The sequence below is a fragment of the Oncorhynchus gorbuscha genome, linkage group LG18 (assembly GCF_021184085.1).
Source record: "Oncorhynchus gorbuscha isolate QuinsamMale2020 ecotype Even-year linkage group LG18, OgorEven_v1.0, whole genome shotgun sequence".
Lineage (NCBI taxonomy): Eukaryota > Metazoa > Chordata > Actinopteri > Salmoniformes > Salmonidae > Oncorhynchus > Oncorhynchus gorbuscha.
In genome coordinates, this window is record NC_060190.1 from 58,840,779 (window position 1) to 58,866,674 (window position 25,896).

The 25,896-nt window shown below is 44.0% G+C and overlaps 1 protein-coding gene across 1 annotated transcript in view; it reads right to left on the minus strand.

Moving 5' to 3' along the window:
• Positions 1-13,749: 13,749 nt before the first annotated feature.
• Positions 13,750-25,896, minus strand: part of LOC124003589 (MAP kinase-activated protein kinase 3-like) — a 77,562-nt gene continuing 65,415 nt past the window's right edge. Inside the window, exons 8-10 of the mRNA XM_046311958.1 lie at positions 17,875-17,960; positions 17,695-17,775; positions 13,750-14,938 (exon numbers count right to left, since the gene is read on the minus strand). Of these exons, the coding sequence (XP_046167914.1) occupies positions 14,783-14,938; positions 17,695-17,775; positions 17,875-17,960 (323 nt within the window). The 3' untranslated portion in view covers positions 13,750-14,782. The remainder of the gene's footprint in view (positions 14,939-17,694; positions 17,776-17,874; positions 17,961-25,896) is intronic.

Sequence of the window (25,896 nt, forward strand, 5' to 3'; positions counted from 1 at the left end):
GCTTATCAGGGCTGAAGCCACTATGCCCAGGGCCTTGGGGGGCCCAAGAGGCAGAAAAAAATGAAAAATAAGGAAATATATACAGTATATATGTAATGGATGTGAAACGGCTAGCTTAGTTAGCGGTGTGCGCTAAATAGCGTTTCAATCGGTGACGTCACTTGCTCTGAGACCATGAAGTAGTAGTTCCCCTTGCTCTGCAAGGGCCGCGGCCTTTGTGGAGCAATGGGTAACGATGCTTCATGGGTGACTGTTGTTGATGTGTGCAGAAGGTCCCTGGTTTGCGCCCGGGTATGGGCGAGGGGACGGTTTAAAATTATACTGTTACATTGATGCTGTTGACCCGGATTACTGGTTGCTGCGGAAAAAGGAGGAAGGTCAAAAGGGGGGTGAGTGTAACGGATGTGAAACGGCTAGCTTAGTTAGCGGTGTGCGTTAAATAGCGTTTCAATCGGTTACGTCACTTGCTCTGAGACCTTGAAGTAGTAGTTCCCCTTGCTCTGCAAGGGCCGCGGCCTTTGTGGAACGATGGGAAACAATGCTTCATGGGTGACTGTTGTTGTGTGCAGAAGGTCCCTGGTTCGCGCAAGGGGACGGTTTAAAATTATACTTTTACATATATTATAAATGCAATATATATTATATACAGTGGCTTGCAAAAGTATTCACCCCGCTTGGCATTTGTCCTATATTGTTGCCTTACAACCTGGAATTAAAATAGATTTTTTTGGGGGGGTTTGTATCATTTGATTTACACAACATGCTTTGAAGATGCTAAATATATTTTATTATGTAACAAACAAGAAATTAGACAAAAAAACAGAACTTGAGTGTGCATAACTATTCACCCCCCAAAGTCAATACTTTGTAGAGCCACATTTTGCAAAAATTACAGCTGCAAGTCTCTTGGGGTATGTCTCTATAAACGTGGCACATCCAGCCACTGTTCCAGCTCCTTCAAGTTGGATGGGTTCCGCTGGTGTACAGCAATCTTTAAGTCATACCACAGCTACTCAATTGGATTGAGGTCTGGGTTTGACTAGGCCATTCCAAGACATTTAAATGTTTCCCCTTAAACCACTTGAGTGTTGCATTAGCAGTATGCTTAGGGTCATTGTCCTGCTGGAATGTGAACCTCCGTCCCAGTCTCAAATCTCTTGAAGACTGAACCAGGTTTCCCACAAGAATTTCCCTGTATTTAGCACCATCCATCATTCTTTCAATTCTGACCGGTTTCCGAGTTCCTGCCAATGGAAAAACATCCCCACAGCATGATGCTGCCACCACCATGCTTCACTGTGGGGATGGGGTTCTCGGGGTGATGAGAGGTGTTGGGTTTGCGCCATACGTAGCATTTTCCTTGATGGCCAAAAAGCTCAATTTTAGTCTCATCTGACCAGAGTACCTTATTCCATATGTTTGGGGAGTCTACCACATGCCTTTTGGCGAACACCAAATGTGTTTGCTTATTTTTGTCTTTAAGCAATGGCTTTTTTCTGCCCACTCTTCTGTAAAGCCCAGCTCTGTGGAGTGTACGGCTTAAAGTGGTCCTATGGACAGATACTCCAATCCCCTCTGTGGAGCTTTGCAGCTCCTTCAGGGGTATCTTTGGTCTCTTTGTTGCCTCTCGGATTAATGCCCTCCTTGCCTGGTCCGTGGGTTTTGGTGGGCGGCCCTCTCTTGGCAGGTTTGTTGTGGTGCCATATTCTTTCCATTTGTTAATAATGGATTTAATGGTGCTCCGTGGGATGTTCAAAGTTTTTGATATTTTTTATAACCCAACCCTGATCTGTACTTCTCCACAACTTTGTCCCTGACCTGTTTGGAGAGCTCCCTGGTCTTCATGGTGCCGCTTGCTTGGTGGTGCCCCTCGCTTACTGGTGTTGCAGACTCTGGGGCCTTTCAGATCAGGTGTATATACTGAGAACATGTGCCAGATCATGTAACACTTAGATTGCACACAGGTGGACTTTATTTAACTAATTATGTAACTTAGGAAGGTAACTGGTTGCACCAGATCTCATTTAGGGGCTTCATAGCAAAGGGGGTGAATACATATGCATGCACCACTTTTCTGTTTTTTAGAATTTTTTTTAACAAGTTTTTTTTTTTTTCACTTCACCAATTTGGACTATTTTGTGTATATCCATTACATGAAATCGAAATAAAATCTATTTAAATTACAGGTTGTAATGCAACAAAATAGGAAAAACACCAAGGGGATGAATACTTTTGCAAGGCACTGTACGTAGTATATAGTTATTTTTACTGCAACTGCCATCCAAAATTTTTCGTACATTTTGACATGCAAAGTAGTTTTTGGGCGAACTGTTGCAGTAAATTTGCGGCAACTTGTGAACTTCTGGCCGACAATTCTGGGAAAATCAGTATGAATATGCAAATTAGATCAGGTTTTTGGTTACTGTGTGTTAACAACATTGAAATGTATCTACAGTCGTGGCCAAACGTTTTGAGAATGACACAAATATTAATTTCCACAAAGTCTGCTGCCTCAGTTTGTATGATGGCAATTTGCATATACTCCAGAATGTTATGAAGTGTGATCAGATGATCAGGGGGAGGTTCAAAGGTTTTTTATTGACAATTACATGAAGTTGATGCAAAGAGTCAATATTTGCAATATTTGCAGTGTTTTCAAGACCAAATCCGCCCTGGAATGCTGTTAATTATCTTCTGGGCCACATCCTGACTGATGGCAACCCATTCTTGCATAATCAATGCTTGGAATGTGTCAGAATTTGTGGGGTTTTGTTTGTAATTATACTTCAGTATTCTATAGTAACATCTGACAAAAATATCTAAAAGACAAGCATTCAACAGAAATGTGTCTTCCGCATTTAACCCAACCTCTCTGAATCAGAGACACTCATGGTTCATCCATCCATTGATATATTCATTCACAGGAACACTTCTCACATGACACACAAGAGCAGATCCTTAACCACTATTGTTCAGTGGAAAAAAGACATGCTCGCAACAGTCTTACTGCGGGGGATTATGTTCCTGGCAGCTCATACACTGTGGTCTGTGAGAAAATGTACAGTACTGTGCAAAAGTTTTAGGCAGGTGTGAAAAAATGCTGTAATGTAAAAATGCTTTTAAAAAAAAGACATGTTAATAGATTATATTTATCAATTAACAAAATGCAAAGTGTGTGAACAAAAGAAAGTTCTACATCAAAACAATTTTTGTTGTGACCACCATTTGCCTTGAAAACAGCATAAATTCTTATAGGTAACAAACCAGAGCCATACAGGATGTTATTCATGGACAAGAGTAGGGGTGGAAAGTAATGGCCCATGGGTCAGCTGCTTGTTCACCTTCACCCGCCCATAAATGCTAATAACCCATCTGCAACTGCCTGACTAAATGTGATAAGGTGAAAATCTGAGGCCCCGTACCAAACACTGAACCACAAATATAGAAAATGTGCTATGTCCAAACACAGCAGAACAATTTTTTGACAGGGGGTGCAGGATTTTTTTGTTGTTGCCCGATTTAGATGTGTCTGATTATAATTTCCAACAATTTGGTAGGCTATTAGTTATTTAACTTGTCTATATTTATAGACACATGTAGCTCCTCTTCTGTTAATATATGATGCCCTAGAAGACTAAATAAACACTTGCTCAACATAATAATGTAATAGATAGATAGAATGAATTAATGCTTAAATCTAGTGGACATCTGTAAAGTTTTTTCTGTCATCTTTCACGAAGGAAAGACATTTAGGGACTGGGGAGAAAAGACAATAAAGCAAAAAATAAACACAGATTTTCTGTGCAAAATCTCCAAATGTCATCAATTTAACCGGTTGGAAGGAAAAATAAAGCTGTGAAAACAACCCAACATGTTTCTGATAAGATTTCAGATCGGCTTTGATGCATATTTTACATGGTTGAAATTCAATCAGCTTTTATTATGCTTTTATGAAGAAGATGGCACCTCTGCAGATGGTATCTAATTGCATTCTCACAAGATGCAGAAATACATAAAACATATTTCTCCACTCCTGTTCCCAAATCAAAACGTTGCCTACCATTTTACTGCAAGAAATGCTTAATTCTGAAAGAGTTATTATTAAGGCTATATGAGAGGTTATAGACCTACATACAGTGTCTTAGGGATTGCGGATTGCCTCTTATCAGCTTGTCGTCCCCTTATGCTATAGTTTGTAAATCTCAAATGTCAGTAGAATCCACATTTTGTTTAAGCAAGTCAGACATATCAGCTATGTTTTTTAAAGGCAGTAAATGAGGCTGAATGAACTGTTTCGTTGCCAGACAAGGCTCCGATGTTAGCCAGGTGTAACAGTGGTAAGGTGGGGCGGCAGGGTAGCCTAGTGGTTAGAGCTTTGGACTAGTAACCGGATGGTTGTGAGTTCAAACCCCCGAGCTGACAAGGTACAAATCTATCGTTCTGCCCCTGAACAGGCAGTTAACCCACTGTTCTTAGCTGACTTGCCTGGTTAAATAAAGGTAAAATTCAAAATTAAAAAGGTGTTGGTGTTACGATGAAGAGGTGTGGAGTCAGGCGCAGAGAGCGAAAGGATGTGGAAACAAGCCCGCACGAAACAGAAGCAGGCTGAACAAACTTATATAACCCCACCCTAACAACCAAACAAGAAACAGGTGATACCAATCAGACACAACCAAAGGAACACAGAACAACGGATCGGTGATAGCTAGTAGACCGCCGAGCGCCACCCGAACAAGAAGGGGAGTCACCTTCGGTAATATTTGTGACAGTACGCGGGACGACCCGGGGGCCGAGGCACCGGGCGATCCGGACGGAGGCGATGGAACTCTCTCAACATAGATGGATCTAGAATATCCCCCACCGGAACCCCGTACCCCTCCCAGTCAATGAGGTACTGCAAGCCCCTCAACCCGGCGTCTCGAGTCCAGAATAGTTCGTATTGTGTACGCCGGGGACCCCTCGATGTCCAGAGGGGCCGGAGGAACCTCACCTTCCTGCATGGGACCAGCTACCACCGGCCTGAGAAGAGACACATGAAACGAGGGGATAATACGAAGGAAGTAATAATCGATAACAAACCTCGTTTATTCTCCTCAGGACTTTAAATGGCCCTATACACTGCGGACCCAGCTTCCAGAGGGGCAGGTTTCGGGTCGAGAGCCAGACCCTGTCCCCAGGTGCAAACACGCGGTGACGGTCAGCGCTCTGATTCTGGTGTAATGACTCTTGGACAGCCCTCCAGGTCTCCTTAGAGCGCTGCACCCACTCCTCCCCCGCAGGAGCCTCAGTCTGGCTCTGGTGCCAGGACTGGCACTCAAATTGTGACATGTTGGTAGAGTTGTTGGCTTAGTGAGTTCTGGGCCATTTCTGCCCAGGGAATATATCTCGTCCACTCCCCTGGCCGGTCCTGGCAATACGACCGCAGAAACCTACCCACCTCCTGGTTCACTCTCTCCACCTGCCCATTACTCTCCGGGTGATACCCTGAGGTCAGGCTGACCGAGACCCCCAGACGTTCCATAAATGCCCTCCATACACGGGAGATAAACTGGGGGCCCCGATCAGAAACTATATCCTCAGGCACCCCGTAGTGCCGGAAGACATGGGTGAAAAGAGCTTCCGCAGTCTGTAGGGCCGTAGGGAGACCGGGCAATGGAATAAGACAGCAGGACTTAGAGAACCGATCCACAACTACCAGGATCGTTGTGTTACCCTGAGAGGGGGGAAGGTCAGTAAGAAAATCCACCGATAGATGGGTCCACGGCTGTTGTGGAACGGGAAGAGGTTGTAATTTACCTCGTGGCAGGTGTCTAGGAGCCTTTCTCTGGGCGCACACCGAACAGGAGGAGACATAGAATCGCACATCCTTCACCAAAGTGGGCCACCAGTACTTCCTCTGAAGTACTTCCACTGTCCTAAAAATTCCTGGGTGACCCGACGAGGGTAGACAATGAGCCCATCGAATCAATTGATCACGAACAGCGAGCGGCACGTACCTACGACCCTCTGGACACTGTGGAGGCGCAGGTTCCTCCCTTAGCGCCCCTCGATGTCCGCGTCCACATCCCATACTACTGGTGCCACCAGCTTAGCTGCCGGAATGATGGGAGTAGGATCGATGGACCTGTCCTCAGTGTCATAGAGTCTTGACAGCGCGTCGGCCTTAGTGTTGAGGGAACCTGGTCTATACAAGATAGTAAAACGAAATCTGGTGAAATACATGGCCCAACTTGCCTGACGAGGATTCAGTCTCCGAGCTGATCGGATATACTCCAGGTTACGGTGGTCAGTCCAGATAAGGAAAGGGTGCTTAGCCCCCTCAAGCCAGTGTCTCCACACCTTCAGGGCTTTAACCATAGCCAACAACTCCCTATCCCCCACATCATAATTCCGCTCCGCTGGCTCGAGTTTCTTTGAAAAAAAGGCACAGGGGCGGAGCTTCGGTGGCGCACCCGAACGCTGTGAGAGCACCGCTCCAACCCCAGCCTCGGATGCGTCCACCTCTACTATAAATGCCAAAGAAGGGTCTGGATGCGCCAACACCGGCGCCTCAGTGAACATCGCCTTCAACCTACGGAAAGCTCCGTCCGCCTCTGCTGACCACTGCAAACGCACCGGCCCCCCCCTTCAGCAGTGAGGTAATAGGGGCAGCTACCTGACCAACACCCCAGATAAACCTCAGGTAGTAATTGGCAAACCCCAAGAACCGCTGCACCTCCTTTACCGTGGTCGGAGTCGGCCAATTACGCACAACCTTTACACGGTCACCTTCCATTACCAACCCAGAGCTGGAAATGCGATAACCCAGGAAGGAAACTGATCGTTTGGAAAACTCACATTTCTCCGCCTTCACATACAGGTCATGCTCCAGCAGTCGTCTAAGCACCTTGAGACACATGCGCAGTGCGTGTAGTGGAGTAGATCAAAATATCGTCATTATACACCACTACACCCTGTCCGTGCAGGTCTCTGAGAATCTCATCCACGAAGGATTGAAATATAGCTGGAGCATTTTTTAACCCATATGGCATGACGAGGTACTTATAATGGCCAGAAGTAGTGCTAAATGCAATTTTCCACTCACCTCCCTCCCGAATACGCACCAGATTATACGCACTCCTGAGATCCAGTTTTGTGAAGAACTGCGCTCCGTGAAATGATTCCACTGCCGTAGCAATGAGAGGTAGTGGGTAACTAAAACCCACCGTGATGGAATTTAGATCTCTATAATCAATACACGGATGCAAACCACCATCCTTTTTCTTCACAAAAAATAAACTAGAGGAGACAGGTGATATGGAGGGCCGAATGTACCCCTGTCCCAGAGCCTCGATAATATATGTTTCCATAGCCACCGTCTCCTCCTGGGACAAAGGATATACATGACTCCTGGGGAGTGCAGCGTTACCCTGGAGGTTTATCACGCAATCCCCCTGTCGATGGGGTGGTAATTGGGTCACCTTCTTTTTACTGAAAGCGATAGCCAAATCGTCATACTCAGCTGGAATGCGCACAGTGGAAACCTGGTCTGGACTCTCCACCGTTGTCGCACCGATGGAAACCCCTACACACCTGCCTGAACACTCATCAGACCACCCATGGAGAGTTCCCTGTTTCCACGAAATCGTAGGATTATGAATAGCTAGCTAGGGAATCCCCAGCACCACCGGAAACGCAGGTGAATCGATAAGGAACAAACTAATTCGCTCCTTGTGATTCCCTGCGTAATCATCTCCAACGAAATTGTGGCTTTCCTCACCAGCCCTGACCCTAATGGTCGACTACCTAAAGAGTGCACGGGAAAAGGGGGTTCTACTTTTACTAACGGAATCCTCAACCTCTGAGCGAGTCCGCGATCTATAAAGTTTCCAGCTGCACCTGAATCTACCAGTGCCTTATGCTGGAGAGAAGGAGAATAATTAAGGAAACTAATTAATAAGAACATGTGACCAACAGGAAACTCTGGGAGAGTGTGGTGCTTACTCACCTGGGGTGACCGAGGAGTGTTCTGCCTGCCTTCTCGATTCCCAGATGAATTCCTCCAGCACCGACCAGACGTGTGCCCTCTCCGGCCACAACTGGTACAGGAGGAGCTTCCTCCTCCGATCTCCCTAGACGCGTTCCCTCCTAGCTCCATCGGGATAGGAGCAGGAGGGTCAGGAGGTAGAACTGACAGGACTCTTTCAGAACGTCCGCGAGCAGCTAGCAGATGGTCCAACCGGATCGACAGGTCTATCAGTCCATCCAGGCTAAGTGTAGTGTCCCGACAAGCCAGCTCCCTGCGGACGTCCTCTCTCAGGCTACACCTGTAGTGGTCTATCAGGGCCCTTTCGTTCCACCCTGCTCCAGCGGCCAAAGTCTGGAACTCCAGCACGATGTCCTGCCTGCTCCTCGTCCCCTGTCTGAGATGGAACAACATCCCACCCGCCGCTCGACCCTCTGGAGGGAGATCGAACACGGCCCTGAAACGGCGGGTGAACTCCAGGTAATTGCCCTTCGCTGAGTCGGGCCCGTTCCAGACCGCATTGGCCCACTCAAGGGCTCTACCCGTAAGGCATGTGATGAGGACCCATACGCTCTCCTCGTCCGAGGGAGCCGGCCGAACGGTGGCCAGGTAGAGTTCTAGTTGAAGCAGGAATCCCTGGCACCCTGTCGCTGCTCCATCGTACTCCCTCGGAGGCATAAGATGGAACCGGATCCAGATGGAGGAGATTGTAGAGTTGCTGGTGGGAGGGTCGGTGGGGTAGTAGGGAGACCATTCCTCTCCCAACGATCCATCCTCTCCATTATTTGATCCATCGCTGATCCTAGGCGATGGAGGATGGACGTGTGATGAAGGACTCTCTCCTCCATCGTGGGAGGAGGAGTGGTCGCTGCTCCTGCTGACTCCATATCGAGGTGCGGGCTTCTGTTACTATAAATATGTGAAGAGGTGTGGAGTCAGGCGCAGAGAGCAAAAGGATGTGGGAAAAACACGCTTTAATGTCCAGGAAAACAATACATGAACAAAAGTAGTAAAACAAATGAACAGAAATAATAACGGACAGCGCGAAACCCGAAAATGCAAACAACATACACTCTAACACAAAACAGACGAACAAGCCCGCACGAAACAGAAGCGGGCTGAACAAACTTATATAACCCCACCCTAACAACCAAACAAGAAACAGGTGATACCAATCAGACAAAACCAAAGGAACACAGAACAACGGATCGGTGATAGCTAGTAGACCGACGACGACCGCCGAGCGCCACCTGAACAAGAAGGGGAGTCACCTTCGGTAATATGCGTGACAGTTGGGACTGCTATTGGGACTCTGCTGTTGGGACAGCTTTATGTAGGCCCTAACAGTTGGTGGGCACCGTTTGTCACTGTTATAGTGCAATTCATGAATTGTTTAGTGTTGTGTTTGTTGTGTTGTGGCGTTGCTGGCATGTATCCCACATTTTTGTGTTTGTTTGCCCCACCAAGATTTACATGCTAAAATCGCCACTGCCACTGCTATAGAAGGTTGTAGCTTAGCCTCGGAAGATCAAAGAAACGATAATGAAATGATATCCCTATATGCATCGGAGTCACGTCTTTCCCGACTATTTTAAAGCTTGTTTCTAGCATAAAGCATAGTGGACCAAAGCACTGTTAATGATCACTTTATATAATCTGATCCGTTTCATTTGATTCAAAATCTTAACCTAACAAGGGGTAGGCCTGTGCTTTTTGTCATTTTCTTTCATAAAAGTAGGCCGATAGCATACCTTCTCATATACAGTTGACGTCGGGAAGTTTACATGCACTTAGGTTGGAATCATTAAAACTCGTTTTTCAACCACTCCACAAATTTCTTGTTAACAAACTATAGTTTTGGCAAGTGTGAGAGCAAATTTGCAAGATTATGTTATAATAATTTTATTGCATCAAATGGTTGTTTATGCAACAGATTAGAGTATTTTCTTAACTATTGTGTGTGTGTTCTACTGAGGATGGGCCTCTGGGAGATAACACTGACAGGAGATTTACGATGGCATTCCAGAGCATGAGTTAATGTTTCTGTTCTACACCGTAGCAGGGAGAGATGGTTCCACTTTGGAGCCGGAGGGCCAGACACTGGTTTCTATACAGTTGACACAGCAGATGGGTATCTTTCATACAAATCTTAGCCTTGTGACCTTCTATATTCTATATATCTGTTGTTCATCACGTAGGTTGAAAAGGGTGTATCTTTTTACCATTTATTTCTCCCCAATTTCGTGGTATCCGTTTGTTGTACTCATCACTACAACTCCCGTACGGGCTCGGGAGAGACGAAGGTTGAAAGGGTGTATCTTTTTACCATTTATTTCTCCCCAATTTCGTAGGTTGAAACCATTTATTTCTCATGCGTATCCTCCGATACACAAACCAACCAGCCATACTGCTTCTTAACACAGCGCGCATCCAACCCGGAAGCCAGCCGCACCAATGTGTCGGAGGGTACACCGTGCACCTGGCAACCTGCGCCCGGCCCGCCACAGGAGACGCTGGTGCGCGATGAGACAAGTGAGAGATGGTTCCACTTTGGAGTCGGAGGGCCAGACGCTGGTCTCTATACAGTGAATACTGTTGACACAGCAGATAGTGTCTGCAATGTACATCCCTACCGACCGCGTCGCCCCAAAGACCTCTCGGTCGTGTCCGGTTACGACAGAGCCTGGGCGTGAACCCAGGGACTCTGATAGTACAGCGCCCTTAACCACTGCTCCACCCGGGAGGCCCCAGAAAAGGGTGTATCTTGACTGTAAAAGACCTTTGTACTTTTGTATCAGGGCTCTCAACGAATCATTTGAACGTGAATTGTCGACCAGCCATCACCAGCCATCATTATGTTAAACCATTTAAAGGCAATGCTACCAAATACACTCAATTAGTATGTAAACTTCTGACCCACTGGGAATGTGATGAAAGAAATAAAAGCTGAAATAAATCATTCTGTCTACTATTATTCTGACATTTCACATTCTTAAAATAAAGTGGTGATCCTAACTGACCTAGACAGGGGATTTTTACTCGGATTAAATGTCAGGAATTGTGAAAAACTGAGTTTAAATATATTTGGCTAAGGTGTATGTAAACTTGCGACTTCAACTGTACCCTCAATTCGAGCCTTTGTCACATCTGCTCCTGCAACGCCTTCTACTGCTCATCCTGTGTCTCCTTGAGCTGTCGCCACTCCCCCAGTACACTCTCCCTCTCCCTCTGTGTGTGTGATTGTGTGGGCGGAGACATGTGTGCTAGAGTCAGAGCAGATCCCCACCAGCTGCAACTTGTTCCATAATCAAGACCTCTACAAATACTCAGCCCTGCCACTTCCACACGGCCAGATCGTAATCTCTGCTCAGCCAGTCAACGTCTCTAGCCATTTGTTACTATTCAGATCCTGTTGTGCCAGTTTTCCTTGCCTGATGCTGGTTTCCTCTCCGCTCTGACTCTGGTCACTATCTCCAGTCCCACGTCTCATCATCCTGCTACTCTGTCCTGGATTCCCCACTCTACTACTCCCTTGGATTTCCCTCCGGACCTGCTTACCCTGTCTCAACCCTTATCACTCCAGGCTCAGCCTTCACATCTGGTGTCCAGTAACTTGTCCAAGCTTCCCCTGACCTGCACTCCATCTTCCCCCTGTGTTTCAATAAATACATTGGTTATCCCAGTATCCCAGTCTCCTCATCTAAGTCTTCTCTTGGGTTCCCCTGTTCCACTCCATGTAACAGTCTTGGTTTTAACTTAACAGCCCTTCAATGGCAAGGAGGTTGGCTACACTCTTACCTATATCTAGCTGATCTAGGGTGTAATCATTAGTCCAACAGTTCATTGCAAACAAGAGTTTCTATTGGACAATTTTCGGGTATGTTAATACGCATTTCGTTCCGTTTGCTTCCGTTTAAGAAATGTTTTTTTAAACAGAACCTGTGGAATAGATACACCCCTAATCACACACAAACACAGTTCACTTTCATAGCAGTCACATACGAACAGCATGATCACTTTGCTCGCATCTACGTGCTCTCCCCCTTTTTCACTTTTGCCCTTCACTTGTGGACTTCAGTGCAAAACACATTAGCTGTCAGTGACCAGGTGAAAAAAAACTTTCCAAGCCAAACCTTCATATCACTTTTTTATGTGTCAGTATTATTATTTTCAGAAAATTCACTGAGGAGGATGGTACACCCCGTCCTTCTCTGAGGATCTTCCACTGATCCCAGCAGCTAACGAGAAATATAACTTTGCTCTGTGCTTCTCTGAGCATGCACTTTATAGCCTATAGGCTATGGATAATTTGACTGAGGCTATGGATAATTATAGGCTATGGATAATTATAGGCGCACTTGATATTGCACGCTCAGCGGAGAATCAGAGATGAGGGGTGGCATCGGGCACATATCGATATATAGCTTTAAGAGCAAATCGTTCTATAACAATGAGAAATTTGGACATTTCATCAATTACATATGACATGACCCTCTCCTGGACTAGTTTAAAAAAAATAGTAAACCCTCCCCTTGACTGAAATTGAAAAACCATGACCGTCCCCCATTTTCCTCCAGGTACCCATTCTGTACTGTACATTTTGATCCATCTCTAAGGCTGCCCTGATCTCACAACCATGACAGTGACTGCTGTGCTACAGTATCTATCGGGGTTATATTACCCAGAGACTATCCTGGACTGCATGAATGACCTTATTAAAAACAGTTTGTTATTGTAGTGCGTACAAGCAAGCCTACAAAGGTACCTGTTTTAAGCCTGTTTTAGACTATAATTACCAGCCAGCATCTAACATTAAAGTAATGACATCCAGTTAGTTGTGAAGAAGACCCTTTTGAGGAAACTTGTCAGATGATGTGAGTTGCCTGTGTTGACTTTGATGCCTGTGAGCCAATTTTGTGTGTGTGTGTGAGACTACCATGACTCTATTTTAGGCCATAAGCAATTGACAGGACAAAAATGTTCCAAAGTTTGTTTTAATCGCTGAAAAAAGGACCAAAAAACAGACATTGTAACAAAACAGCACAGATAATCTAGGATCGAGATGTGTGTCTAGGAGTGTGATGGCTTCACTGACAGTCAATGGTTGGTCTGTCTCGTTACCTGTCTCATCATCATTTCCACCATGCACCCATGTTTTCAGGTGTATGATCTGTGATATGTGCTCCTCTATTGTGCATCGGAAAGAGAAAGAACCTGAAATGGATAGGCAGCACAGCTCATCTTCATTAGGGGAGACCGGAGTTGGTCTTGTGTCTATTTCTCAGCACCAGTAGATCTTATAAACTATTTTCAATATTAGGAGAAAGACCAAGGTATTGGCTTCAAATGGAGACTGTTTTCTATCCTCATGAATTATTCCAACATGGAGTTATAATCCATCAAACACACTCGTGGGATTGGATGTCACACCCCACTGGGCACAGACATCAATTCATTGAATGGATTTAGTTTTTTTTGTACCTTTATTTAACTAGGCAAGTCAGTTAAGAACAAATTCTTATTTTCAATGCCTAGGAACAGTGGGTTAACTGCCTTGTTCAGGAGCAGAACGACAGCTTTTTACCTGGTCAGCTCAGGGAATTGATCCAGCAACCTTTCAGTTACAGGCCCTAAGCTTTAACCACTAGGCTACCTGTCGTACTGAATGATGTGGAAACAATGTTGATTCAACCAGTGTGTGCCCAGTGGGTCAGTGCCTGTTTTCTGGTAGCTTATGGCTTTTGTAATAGGAAATTACAGTTATAGTCTTAGAAATAGCCTTTTTTTGATCAAACGATATTCGGAATAAAATTCAGCATTTTATGCCGTGAGAATAAAATATGGCATTTTGAGTAAATTTGTGTGTTTGTGTGTGTTTGAAAAAAATGTGTGTGAGGGAGAGGAAACTAAATGAGCTCTTTATAGCACAAGCACAAAAGAGCTTGGGATTTATTATCATGGAGTTGATAGTGACAACCAACCCCACATTCCAAGTAACAACCATCCCCAACCAGCTCCCCAAAGCTAACTAAGATGCTGGCTACCACATGGCTTGACCTTGGAACTCAGAAATATGTTTGAAATATAGTTCTCCCTTTCCTCTTTTCAACAAACATAATTGTTCATGGATACTCCCACAAACATTTACAAAGAAAATACCAATATATATATATTTTACTTCCATATTTTACTTTTTGTCATGCTGACATGTATTGATCAGCTGGATGAATTCCTTCAAATAATTCACAAATTTTTACCTTACAAATTACACATTTCCATTTAGATTGGGAGTAATTAGCACTGTGACAACCAACCCGTGAGACAACCAACCCCGTTCTCCCTTACCAACACACACAAAAAATATACATGAACTTATATAGAGCAGATCCTGAACAACCTTTCAAATTAACACGCACATACACAAAAACACAATCAAGTTAAAATTATGGAAGGCCTACAGTATGAAGGCCTGCTGATAAGAGATGCAGACCTTGTCATCACTTCATGTGTCCTTCAGTTCAACTGATTGCTGAGAAGCTTCAAATCACATTTCCCTGCTGTTCCCTAGCAGTACCCCCTCCCTTCTCTAGACATGACTCTTCCCCCTCTGCTGTATGAACACACTCCGCATGCTAAGTCTCTTCTACACATTCCTGCCCAGACCTCCCACAACTTTTTTCCTCTCAGCTGTTCCAATTGTATCTACCCTCCTTCCTCTGGACTTCCCTTCCACTTTTTCCGCTGTTCCGGGTGTGGTTTCCCTCCCATGTCAGTCTCTCACTGGCTGTTGCAGACGGTGCCTCCCAATTTGCCCCCGGCAGCGGCCTTCTTGCGCCTCTTGTTGAGAAGAGGGTTGCTGGAAGTGTCCAGGTCTTTGATCTTCACCTGGTCGTAATCCACACGCATGGTGGCCAGAGCACTGGTCATCTCATCCTATAGTACACAGAGCGTAAGGAGTTAGGAGAGAGGGAAATAGAGAAGAAAGAGAAATAACAAGATTCAGAGTGAGGGAGGTTGAATTTCATGATAGATAAATAGGAGATGGTAGCTAGACAGAAGATAAAGCTCTGCTCTGAATATACAGCATAATAAAGAGGAGGGAATAAGCCCTCTGTTAATAAAAATGTTCTCAAACCAGACTGTCTAATGTTGTTATGGTCTAATGGTCTAATGTTGTTATGGTCTAATGTTGTTATGGTCTAATGCTGTTATGATCTAATGGTCTAATGCTGTTATGATCTAATGTTGTTACGATCTAATGTTGTTATGATCTAATTGTCTAATGTTGTTATGGTCTAATGATGTCTGCCTCCACTTGTGGAAGGTCAACCACTCCAGGGTCAACTCCAAAGTTTGGGAGCAATTCCATTTCACATGAATTCCACAAAAGGAATGAAATTCCACTCATATTTTGAGATATCTACATGGGAAAACCATGTGTAATGTTCATAATATCAACCGTATTTCAAATGTTGTCTGGATGTAAACTCAATGGCGCCGGAGGGGATGGCTGCCGTTTTATGGGCTCCTAACCAACTGTGCTATTTTGTGTTTTTTCGCATTGTTTGTAACTTATTTTGTACTTAATGTTGCCTCTACCATCTCTTATGACCAAAGAGAGCTTCTGGATATCAGAACAGTGATTACTCACCTCGAACTGGACTAATATTTTTTTCTTTAATGAGTCTGACGCAAAGGATATACTGCTTCTCTGAGACTAGGTCCAATCCCCACCAGTCATGTGAAGAAAAGACAGAAATACAGGGGGTGGCAATCGGGGTGCCTTGAGAGAATTAGTCTGCGAGTGGGTAACCAGCCTCTACCATTCGTTCTACAGGCAATCACTGGAGAGTAAACTGGATGATCTCAGTTTTGAGACTATCGTACCAACAGGACATTAAAAACTGTAATATCTTATGTTTCACAGATTCTTGGCTGAACGACGACATAGATAATATACAGCTGGCTGGGTTTTCTGTGCATCGGCAGGACAGAACAGCTACGTCTGGTAAGGTGAGGGGTTGGGGTGTGTGTCTATTTGTCAATACCCATTAACCTTTTGTGACTAGGGGGCAGTATTTTCATTTTTGGATAAAAAACGTTCCCGTTTTAAACGGGATATTAAGTCACGACAAGATGCTCGACTATGCATATAATTGACAGCTTTGGATAGAGAACACTCTGACGTTTCCAAAAAAGGAGAAATATTGTCTGTGTGTGCAACAGACCTGACGTTACAGGCGAAACCCAGATAAAAATCCAATCAGGAAGTGCCGCATCTTTTGAAAGCACTTCATGCCAATGACTCCTTATATGGCTGTGAATGGGCTACGAATGAGCTTACGCTTTCTACGTATTCCCCAAGGTGTCTAGAGCATTGTGATGTCTTTTTACGCATTTATGTTGAAGAATAGCCGTAAGGGACCACATTGAGCAAGTGGTCACATGATGGCTCCTGCAAAAAATATTGCGTAAAGTCATGGTAGCCATTATTCCAATCGCTTCTAATGAGAAACCAATTGTTCCGACGGATATATTATCGAATAGATATGTGAAAAACACCTTGAGGATCGATTGTAAACAACGTTTGCCATGTTTCTGTCGATATTATGGAGTTAATTTGGAAAAAAGTTTGGTGTTGTAGTGACTGCATTTTCCGGTCGATTTCTCAGCCAAACGTGAAGAACAAACGGGAGCTATTTCGCCTACAAAAATAAGATTTTTGGAAAAAAGGAACATTTGCTATCTAACTGGGAGCATATTTTGAAAATCTGAGATAACAGTGTGATTAACAAAAGGCTAAGCTGTGTCTCAATATATTTCATTTGTGATTTTCATGAATAGGAAGATTTTCCAGGAAGATTTGTGTCCCCGCTGCGTTATGCTAATTAGTTTGAGGCGATGATTGCGCTCCCGGATCCGGGTTTGAGAGTCGCAAGAAGTTTTTAAGGAAGTCTCAAGATATTGCTTGTCTGAGGTAGAGTACCTCATGATAAGATGTAGACAACACTATCTACCGAGAGTTTTCATCTATACTTTTCGTAGCAGTCTATTTACCACCACAAACCGATACTGGCACTAAGACCGCACTCAATGAGCTGTATAAGGCCATAAGCAAACAAGAAAATGTGTTGATGCAACAGTATTAACTTAAGGGGCTGAATAATTTTGCACGCCCAATTTTTCAGTTTTTGATTTGTTAAAAAAGTTTGAAACATCCAATAAATGTCGTTCCACTTCATGATTGTGTCCCACTTGTTGTTGATTCTTCAAAAAAAATACAGTTTTATATCTTTATGTTTGAAGCCTGAAATGTGGCAAAGGGTCGCAAAGTTCAAGGAGGCCGAATACTTTCGCAAGGCACTGTACATGTACAAATTACCTTGACTAACCTGTGCCCCCGCACATTGACTCGGTACCGGAAGCCCTGTATATAGCCTCATTATTGTTATTTTATTTTTAACATTTTATTTTATTTTTTACTTTAGTTAAGTAAATATTTTCTGAACTCTATTTCTTGAACTGCATAGCTGGGTAACAGCTTGTAAGCATTTCACGGTAAGGCCCTACACCTGTTGTTATTTCGGCACGTGACAAATACAATTGGATTTGATTTGATTCTGCTGATACTGGGAAGAGATGTAAGTCCCTGGATGGCCAGAAGGTGTCAGTGCTGGTCTGATTCTGACCTTCACGTCATCCCACATCTCTCTGTCCTCAGTCAGGACCCGTGTGGTGTGGAGCGGTGTGGAGGGAACAACCATGGACTGCTGCAATGACAGAACACAGACACACCATCAGGCATGATGTTACAGACTGACATACATGAACTGATGCACGCTTTCACACACAAGCGTGCACACACTCACATTGATCCAGGGGTGGTTCGTAAACTGTGTGATGGTCATTCTCTCGTTGGGGTCTGTCTTCAGCAGCTGATTGATCAACTGTTTGGCTGAAAGAAGAAAAGCAATAAGAGGAAAGGGGTCAACATTCAATGAAAGACACACATTTGCGCATGCTTACCTATGGTTCAACAATCAACTCCAACTCCTTTTTGCTGACATTGTGGGAGAGGTTGTGGTCCTGGCACCACAATGCCAGTTAATTTACTTTCTCCCTATAGGCTGACTAGTTGTTGTTGGTTATCAGGCATACAACCGTGGTGTTGTCAGCAAACCTGTTGATGGAGTTGGTGTCATGCAAAGCCACGCTGAACAGGGAGTACAGCAGAGAGCTGAGGACACACCCCTGGGGGGGGCTCTGCGTTAACAGTCAGTGTGGAGGAGGTGTTGTTCTCAATCCTCACAGCCTGAGGTCTGCTCGTCAGGAAGTGCAGGATCCAGTTGCAGAGAGCGGTGTCCAGACCCAGGGCTCTGAGTTTGGAAGGAACAATAGTGTTGAATGCTTAACTGTAGTCAATGAACAGCGTTCTCACATAGGTGTTTGTCTTGTCCAGATGTGTTACGGATGTGTCAATAGCGATGGAAATGGCATCTTCTGTGGATCTATTGGAGCGGTAGGCAAATTGGACTGAGTCCAGTGACCAGCCTCTCAAAGCCCTTCAGGATGACCGGGGTGAGTGCGATGGGGCGATAGTCATTTGGTCATGTCACCTTGTTTTTCTTGGGCCCTGGGATGATGTTGTTCTCCTTGAAGCAGGTGGGGACTACAGCTTGGGACAGGGACAGGTTGCAAATATCAGAGAAGATGCCTGCCAGCTGGTTAGCACACACTCTGAGGCCAGGGATCCCATATGGCCTGGTGGATTTGTGAATATTCACTCTTTTGAGAGTTCTCATGTCAGCCTCGTAGAGCGAAAGCACCTGGTCTTCCAGAGCAGTAAGAGTCTTCCTGGGCAGCTCCGGATTGTCTGACTCGAAGCGAGCATAGAATGTGTTCAGCTCGTCTGGGAGGGTGGGCATTTGTAGTTTGTGATTGTCATCAATTTAAGTTAGAGTCTGTATTGTCTTTTGCATCCCTAATGGATTCGCGGAGCTCGTACCTGCTTGCCTTGTAAGCGTCGCGCGCGACCAAGTCATTGAGGTTCATCCAGGGTTTTTGGTTGGGGTATGTCCGGATTGCTATTATGGGTACAACATCATCAACACATTTTCTAATGAAGTCTGTGACTGACAATGTATATTCCTCAGTGTGGATGGATGAGTCCTGGGTGGATGAATATTTGAACATACAGTATTAGTATTCTCAAAACAGTCCTGTAGCATTGAGTCTGCCTCCTCGAGTGGTCGTCACTAGTTATCACAGCCACAAAGTCAGAAGACCCGCCTACTTGACCAATCAGATGAGGGAGTGTGATGACATTTATACACACCATATACACACTCACACAATACATTTACACTCCCACACATTCACATAAATTACATATGTACGCAAGCACGCACACACCCATACACATACACACTTTTACACAAATCATTTCCTGCTGCTTCTCTGTTCCTTATTTTACTCTTATTATTGTCTATCCTGATGTCTAGTTACTTTACCCTGCCTTCATGCACAAATCTACCTAAAATTCCTCGTATCTCTGTACATTGATATGGTACTGGTAAACCCTGTATATAGCTCCACATTGATCTGGTACTGGTAAACCCTGTATATAGCTCCACATTGATCTGGTACTGGTAAACCCTGTATATAGCTCCACATTGATATGGTACTGGTAAACCCTGTATATAGCTCCTTCATTGATCTGGTACTCCCTGTATATAGCTCCACACTGATATGGTACTGGTAAACCCTGCATATAGCTCTACATTGATCTGGTACTGTTACAACCTGTATATAGCTTCACATTGATCTGGTACTGGTACTCCCTGTATATAGCTCCACATTGATATTATATTTATTATATATTATATTACTGGTACTCCCTGTATATAGCTCCACATTGATCTGGTACGGGTACTCCCTGTATATAGCTCCACATTGATCTGGTACTCCCTGTATATAGCTCCTCATTGATCTGGTACTGGTAAACCCTGTATATAGCTCCTTCATTGATCTGGTACTCCCTGTATATAGCTCCACACTGATATGGTACTGGTACTCCCTGTATATAGCTCCACATTGATCTGGTACTGGTACTCCCTGTATATAGCTTCACATTGATCTGGTACTGGTACTCCCTGTATATAGCTCCACATTGATATTATATTTATTATATATTATATTACTGGTACTCCCTGTATATAGCTCCTGATTGATCTGGTACTGGTAAACCCTGTATATAGCTCCTTCATTGATCTGGTACTCCCTGTATATAGCTCCACACTGATATGGTACTGGTACTCCCTGTATATAGCTCCACATTGATCTGGTACTGGTACTCCCTGTATATAGCTTCACATTGATCTGGTACTGGTACTCCCTGTATATAGCTCCACATTGATCTGGTACTGGTACTCCCTGTATATAGCTTCACATTGATCTGGTACTGGTACTCCCTGTATATAGCTTCACATTGATCTGGTACTGGTACTCCCTGTATATAGCTCCACATTGATCTGGTACTGGTACTCCCTGTATATAGCTCCACATTGATCTGGTACTGGTACTCCCTGTATATAGCTCCACATTGATCTGGTACTCCCTGTATATAGCTCCTCATTGATCTGGTACTGGTAAACCCTGTATATAGCTCCACATAGATCTGGTACTGTTACAACCTGTATATAGCTCCTCATTGATCTGGTACTCCCTGTATATAGCTCTACACTGATATGGTACTGGTACTCCCTGTATATAGCTCCACATTGATCTGGTGCTGGTACTCCCTGTATATAGCTTCACATTGATCTGGTACTGGTACTCCCTGAATATAGCTCACATTGATCTGGTACTGGTACTCCTTGTATATAGCTCCACATTGATCTGGTACTGGTACTCCTTGTATATAGCTCCACATTGATCTGGTACTGGTACTCCTTGTATATAGATCCACATTGATCTGGTACTGGTACTCTCTGAAAATAACTCCACATTGATCTGGTACTGGTACTCCCTGTATATAGCTCCACACTGATCTGGTACTGGTACTCCTGTATATAGTTCCACATTGATCTGGTACTCCCTGTATATAGCTCCACACTGATCTGGTACTGGTACGACCTGTATATAGCTCCACATTGATCTGGTACTGGTACTCCCTGTATATAGCTTCACATTGATCTGGTACTGGTACTCCCTGTATATAGCTTCACATTGATCTGGTACTGGTACTCCCTGTATATAGCTTCACATTGATCTGGTACTGGTACTCCCTGTATATAGCTCCACATTGATCTGGTACTGGTACTCCTGTATATAGCTCCACATTGATCTGGTACTGGCTCCTTTATATAGCTCCACATTGATCTGGTACTGGTACTCCTGTATATAGCTCCACATTGATATTATATTTATTATATATTATATTACTGGTACTCCCTGTATATAGCTCCACATTGATCTGGTACGGGTACCCTGTATATAGCTCCACATTGATCTGACTCCCTGTATATAGCTCCTCATTGATCTGGTACTGGTAAACCCTGTATATAGCTCCTTCATTGATCTGGTACTCCCTGTATATAGCTCCACATTGATATGGTACTGGTACTCCCTGTATATAGCTCCACATTGATCTGGTACTGGTACTCCCTGTATATAGCTTCACATTGATCTGGTACTGGTACTCCCTGTATATAGCTCCACATTGATATTATATTTATTATATATTATATTACTGGTACTCCCTGTATATAGCTCCTGATTGATCTGGTACTGGTAAACCCTGTATATAGCTCCTTCATTGATCTGGTACTCCCTGTATATAGCTCCACACTGATATGGTACTGGTACTCCCTGTATATAGCTCCACATTGATCTGGTACTGGTACTCCCTGTATATAGCTTCACATTGATCTGGTACTGGTACTCCCTGTATATAGCTCCACATTGATCTGGTACTGGTACTCCCTGTATATAGCTTCACATTGATCTGGTACTGGTACTCCCTGTATATAGCTTCACATTGATCTGGTACTGGTACTCCCTGTATATAGCTCCACATTGATCTGGTACTGGTACTCCCTGTATATAGCTCCACATTGATCTGGTACTGGTACTCCCTGTATATAGCTCCACATTGATCTGGTACTCCCTGTATATAGCTCCTCATTGATCTGGTACTGGTAAACCCTGTATATAGCTCCACATAGATCTGGTACTGTTACAACCTGTATATAGCTCCTCATTGATCTGGTACTGGTACTCCCTGTATATAGCTCCACATTGATCTGGTACTGGTAAACCCTGTATATAACTCCACATTGATCTGGTACTGGTACTCCCTGAATATAGCTCCTTCATTGATATGGTACTCCCTGTATATAGCTCTACACTGATATGGTACTGGTACTCCCTGTATATAGCTCCACATTGATCTGGTACTGGTACTCCTTGTATATAGATCCACATTGATCTGGTACTGGTACTCTCTGAAAATAACTCCACATTGATCTGGTACTCCCTGTATATAGCTCCACACTGATCTGGTACTGGTACTCCTGTATATAGTTCCACATTGATCTGGTACTCCCTGTATATAGCTCCACACTGATCTGGTACTGGTACGACCTGTATATAGCTCCACATTGATCTGGTACTGGTACTCCCTGTATATAGCTTCACATTGATCTGGTACTGGTACTCCCTGTATATAGCTTCACATTGATCTGGTACTGGTACTCCCTGTATATAGCTTCACATTGATCTGGTACTGGTACTCCCTGTATATAGCTCCACATTGATCTGGTACTGGTACTCCCTGTATATAGCTCCACATTGATCTGGTACTGGTACTCCCTTTATATAGCTCCACATTGATCTGGTACTGGTACTCCCTGTATATAGCTCCACATTGATATTATATTTATTATATATTATATTACTGGTACTCCCTGTATATAGCTCCACATTGGTCTGGTACTGGTACTCCCTGTATATAGCTCCACATTGATCTGGTACTCCCTGTATATAGCTCCTCATTGATCTGGTACTGGTAAACCCTGTATATAGCTCCTTCATTGATTTGGTACTCCCTGTATATAGCTCCACACTGATATGGTACTGGTACTCCCTGTATATAGCTCCACATTGATCTGGTACTGGTACTCCCTGTATATAGCTCCACATTGATCTGGTACTGGTACTCCCTGTATATAGCTTCACATTGATCTGGTACTGGTACTCCCTGTATATAGCTTCACATTGATCTGGTACTGGTACTCCTGTATATAGCTCCACATTGATCTGGTACTGGTACTCCCTGTATATAGCTCCACATTGATCTGGTACTGGTACTCCCTGTATATAGCTCCACATTGATCTGGTACTGGTACTCCCTGTATATAGCTCCACATTGATCTGGTACTGGTACTCCCTTTATATAGCTTCACATTGATCTGGTACTCCCTGTATATAGCTCCACATTGATCTGGTACTCCCTGTATATAGCTCCACATTGATCTGGTACTCCCTGTATATAGCTCCTCATTGATCTGGTACTGGTACTCCCTGTATATAGCTCCACATTGATCTGGTACTGGTACTCCCTGTATATAGCTTCACATTGATCTGGTACTGGTACTCCCTGTATATAGCTTCACATTGATCTGGTACTGGTACTCCCTGTATATAGCTCCACATTGATCTGGTACTGGTACTCCCTGTATATAGCTCCACATTGATCTGGTACTGGTACTCCCTTTATATAGCTCCACATTGATCTGGTACTGGTACTCCTGTATATAGCTCCACATTGATATTATATTTATTATATATTATATTACTGGTACTCCCTGTATATAGCTCCACATTGATCTGGTACTGGTACTCCCTGTATATAGCTCCACATTGATCTGGTACTCCCTGTATATAGCTCCTCATTGATCTGGTACTGGTAAACCCTGTATATAGCTCCTTCATTGATCTGGTACTCCCTGTATATAGCTCCACACTGATATGGTACTGGTACTCCCTGTATATAGCTCCACATTGATCTGGTACTGGTACTCCCTGTATATAGCTCCACATTGATCTGGTACTGGTACTCCCTGTATATAGCTTCACATTGATCTGGTACTGGTACTCCCTGTATATAGTTTCACATTGATCTGGTACTGGTACTCCCTGTATATAGCTCCACATTGATCTGGTACTGGTACTCCCTGTATATAGCTCCACATTGATCTGGTACTGGTACTCCCTGTATATAGCTCCACATTGATCTGGTACTGGTACTCCTTGTATATAGCTCCACATTGATCTGGTACTGGTACTCCCTTTATATAGCTCCACATTGATCTGGTACTGGTACTCCCTGTATATAGCTCCACATTGATCTGGTACTCCCTGTATATAGCTCCTCATTGATCTGGTACTGGTAAACCCTGTATATAGCTCCACATTGATCTGGTACTGTTACAACCTGTATATCGTTCCTCATTGATCTGGTACTGGTACTCCCTGTATATAGCTCCACATTGATCTGGTACTGGTAAACCCTGTATATAACTCCACATTGATCTGGTACTGGTACTACCTGAATATAGCTCCTTCATTGATATGGTACTCCTGTATATAGCTCCACACTGATATGGTACTGGTACTCCCTGTATATAGCTCCACATTGATCTGGTACTGGTACTCCCTGTATATAGCTTCACATTGATCTGGTACTGGTACTCCCTGTATAGCTCCACATTGATCTGATACTGGTACTCCTTGTATATAGCTCCACATTGATCTGGTACTGGTACTCCTTGTATATAGCTCCACATTGATCTGGTACTGGTACTCCTTGTATATAGCTCCACATTGATCTGGTACTGGTACTCTCTGAAAATAACTCCACATTGATCTGGTACTGGTACTCCCTGTATATAGCTCCACACTGATCTGGTACTGGTACTCCTGTATATAGTTCCACATTGATCTGGTACTACCTGTATATAGCTCCACACTGATCTGGTACTGGTACTCCCTGTATATAGCTCCACATTGATCTGGTACTGGTACTCCCTGTATATAGCTTCACATTGATCTGGTACTGGTACTCCCTGTATATAGCTCCACATTGATCTGGTACTGGTACTCCCTGTATATAGCTTCACATTGATCTGGTACTGGTACTCCCTGTATATAGCTTCACATTGATCTGGTACTGGTACTCCCTGTATATAGCTCCACATTGATCTGGTACTGGTACTCCTGTATATAGCTCCACATTGATCTGGTACTGGTACTCCTTTATATAGCTCCACATTGATCTGGTACTGGTACTCCCTGTATATAGCTCCACATTGATCTGGTACTCCCTGTATATAGCTCCTCATTGATTTGGTACTGGTAAACCCTGTATATAGCTCCACATTGATCTGGTCCTGTTACAACCTGTATATAGCTCCTCATTGATCTGGTACTGGTACTCCCTGTATATAGCTCCACATTGATATGGTACTGGTACTCCCTGTATATAGCTCCACACTGATCTGGTACTGGTACTCCTGTATATAGTTCCACATTGATCTGGTACTCCCTGTATATAGCTCCACACTGATCTGGTACTGGTACGACCTGTATATAGCTCCACATTGATCTGGTACTGGTACTCCCTGTATATAGCTTCACATTGATCTGGTACTGGTACTCCCTGTATATAGCTTCACATTGATCTGGTACTGGTACTCCCTGTATATAGCTTCACATTGATCTGGTACTGGTACTCCCTGTATATAGCTCCACATTGATCTGGTACTGGTACTCCCTGTATATAGCTCCACATTGATCTGGTACTGGTACTCCCTGTATATAGCTCCACATTG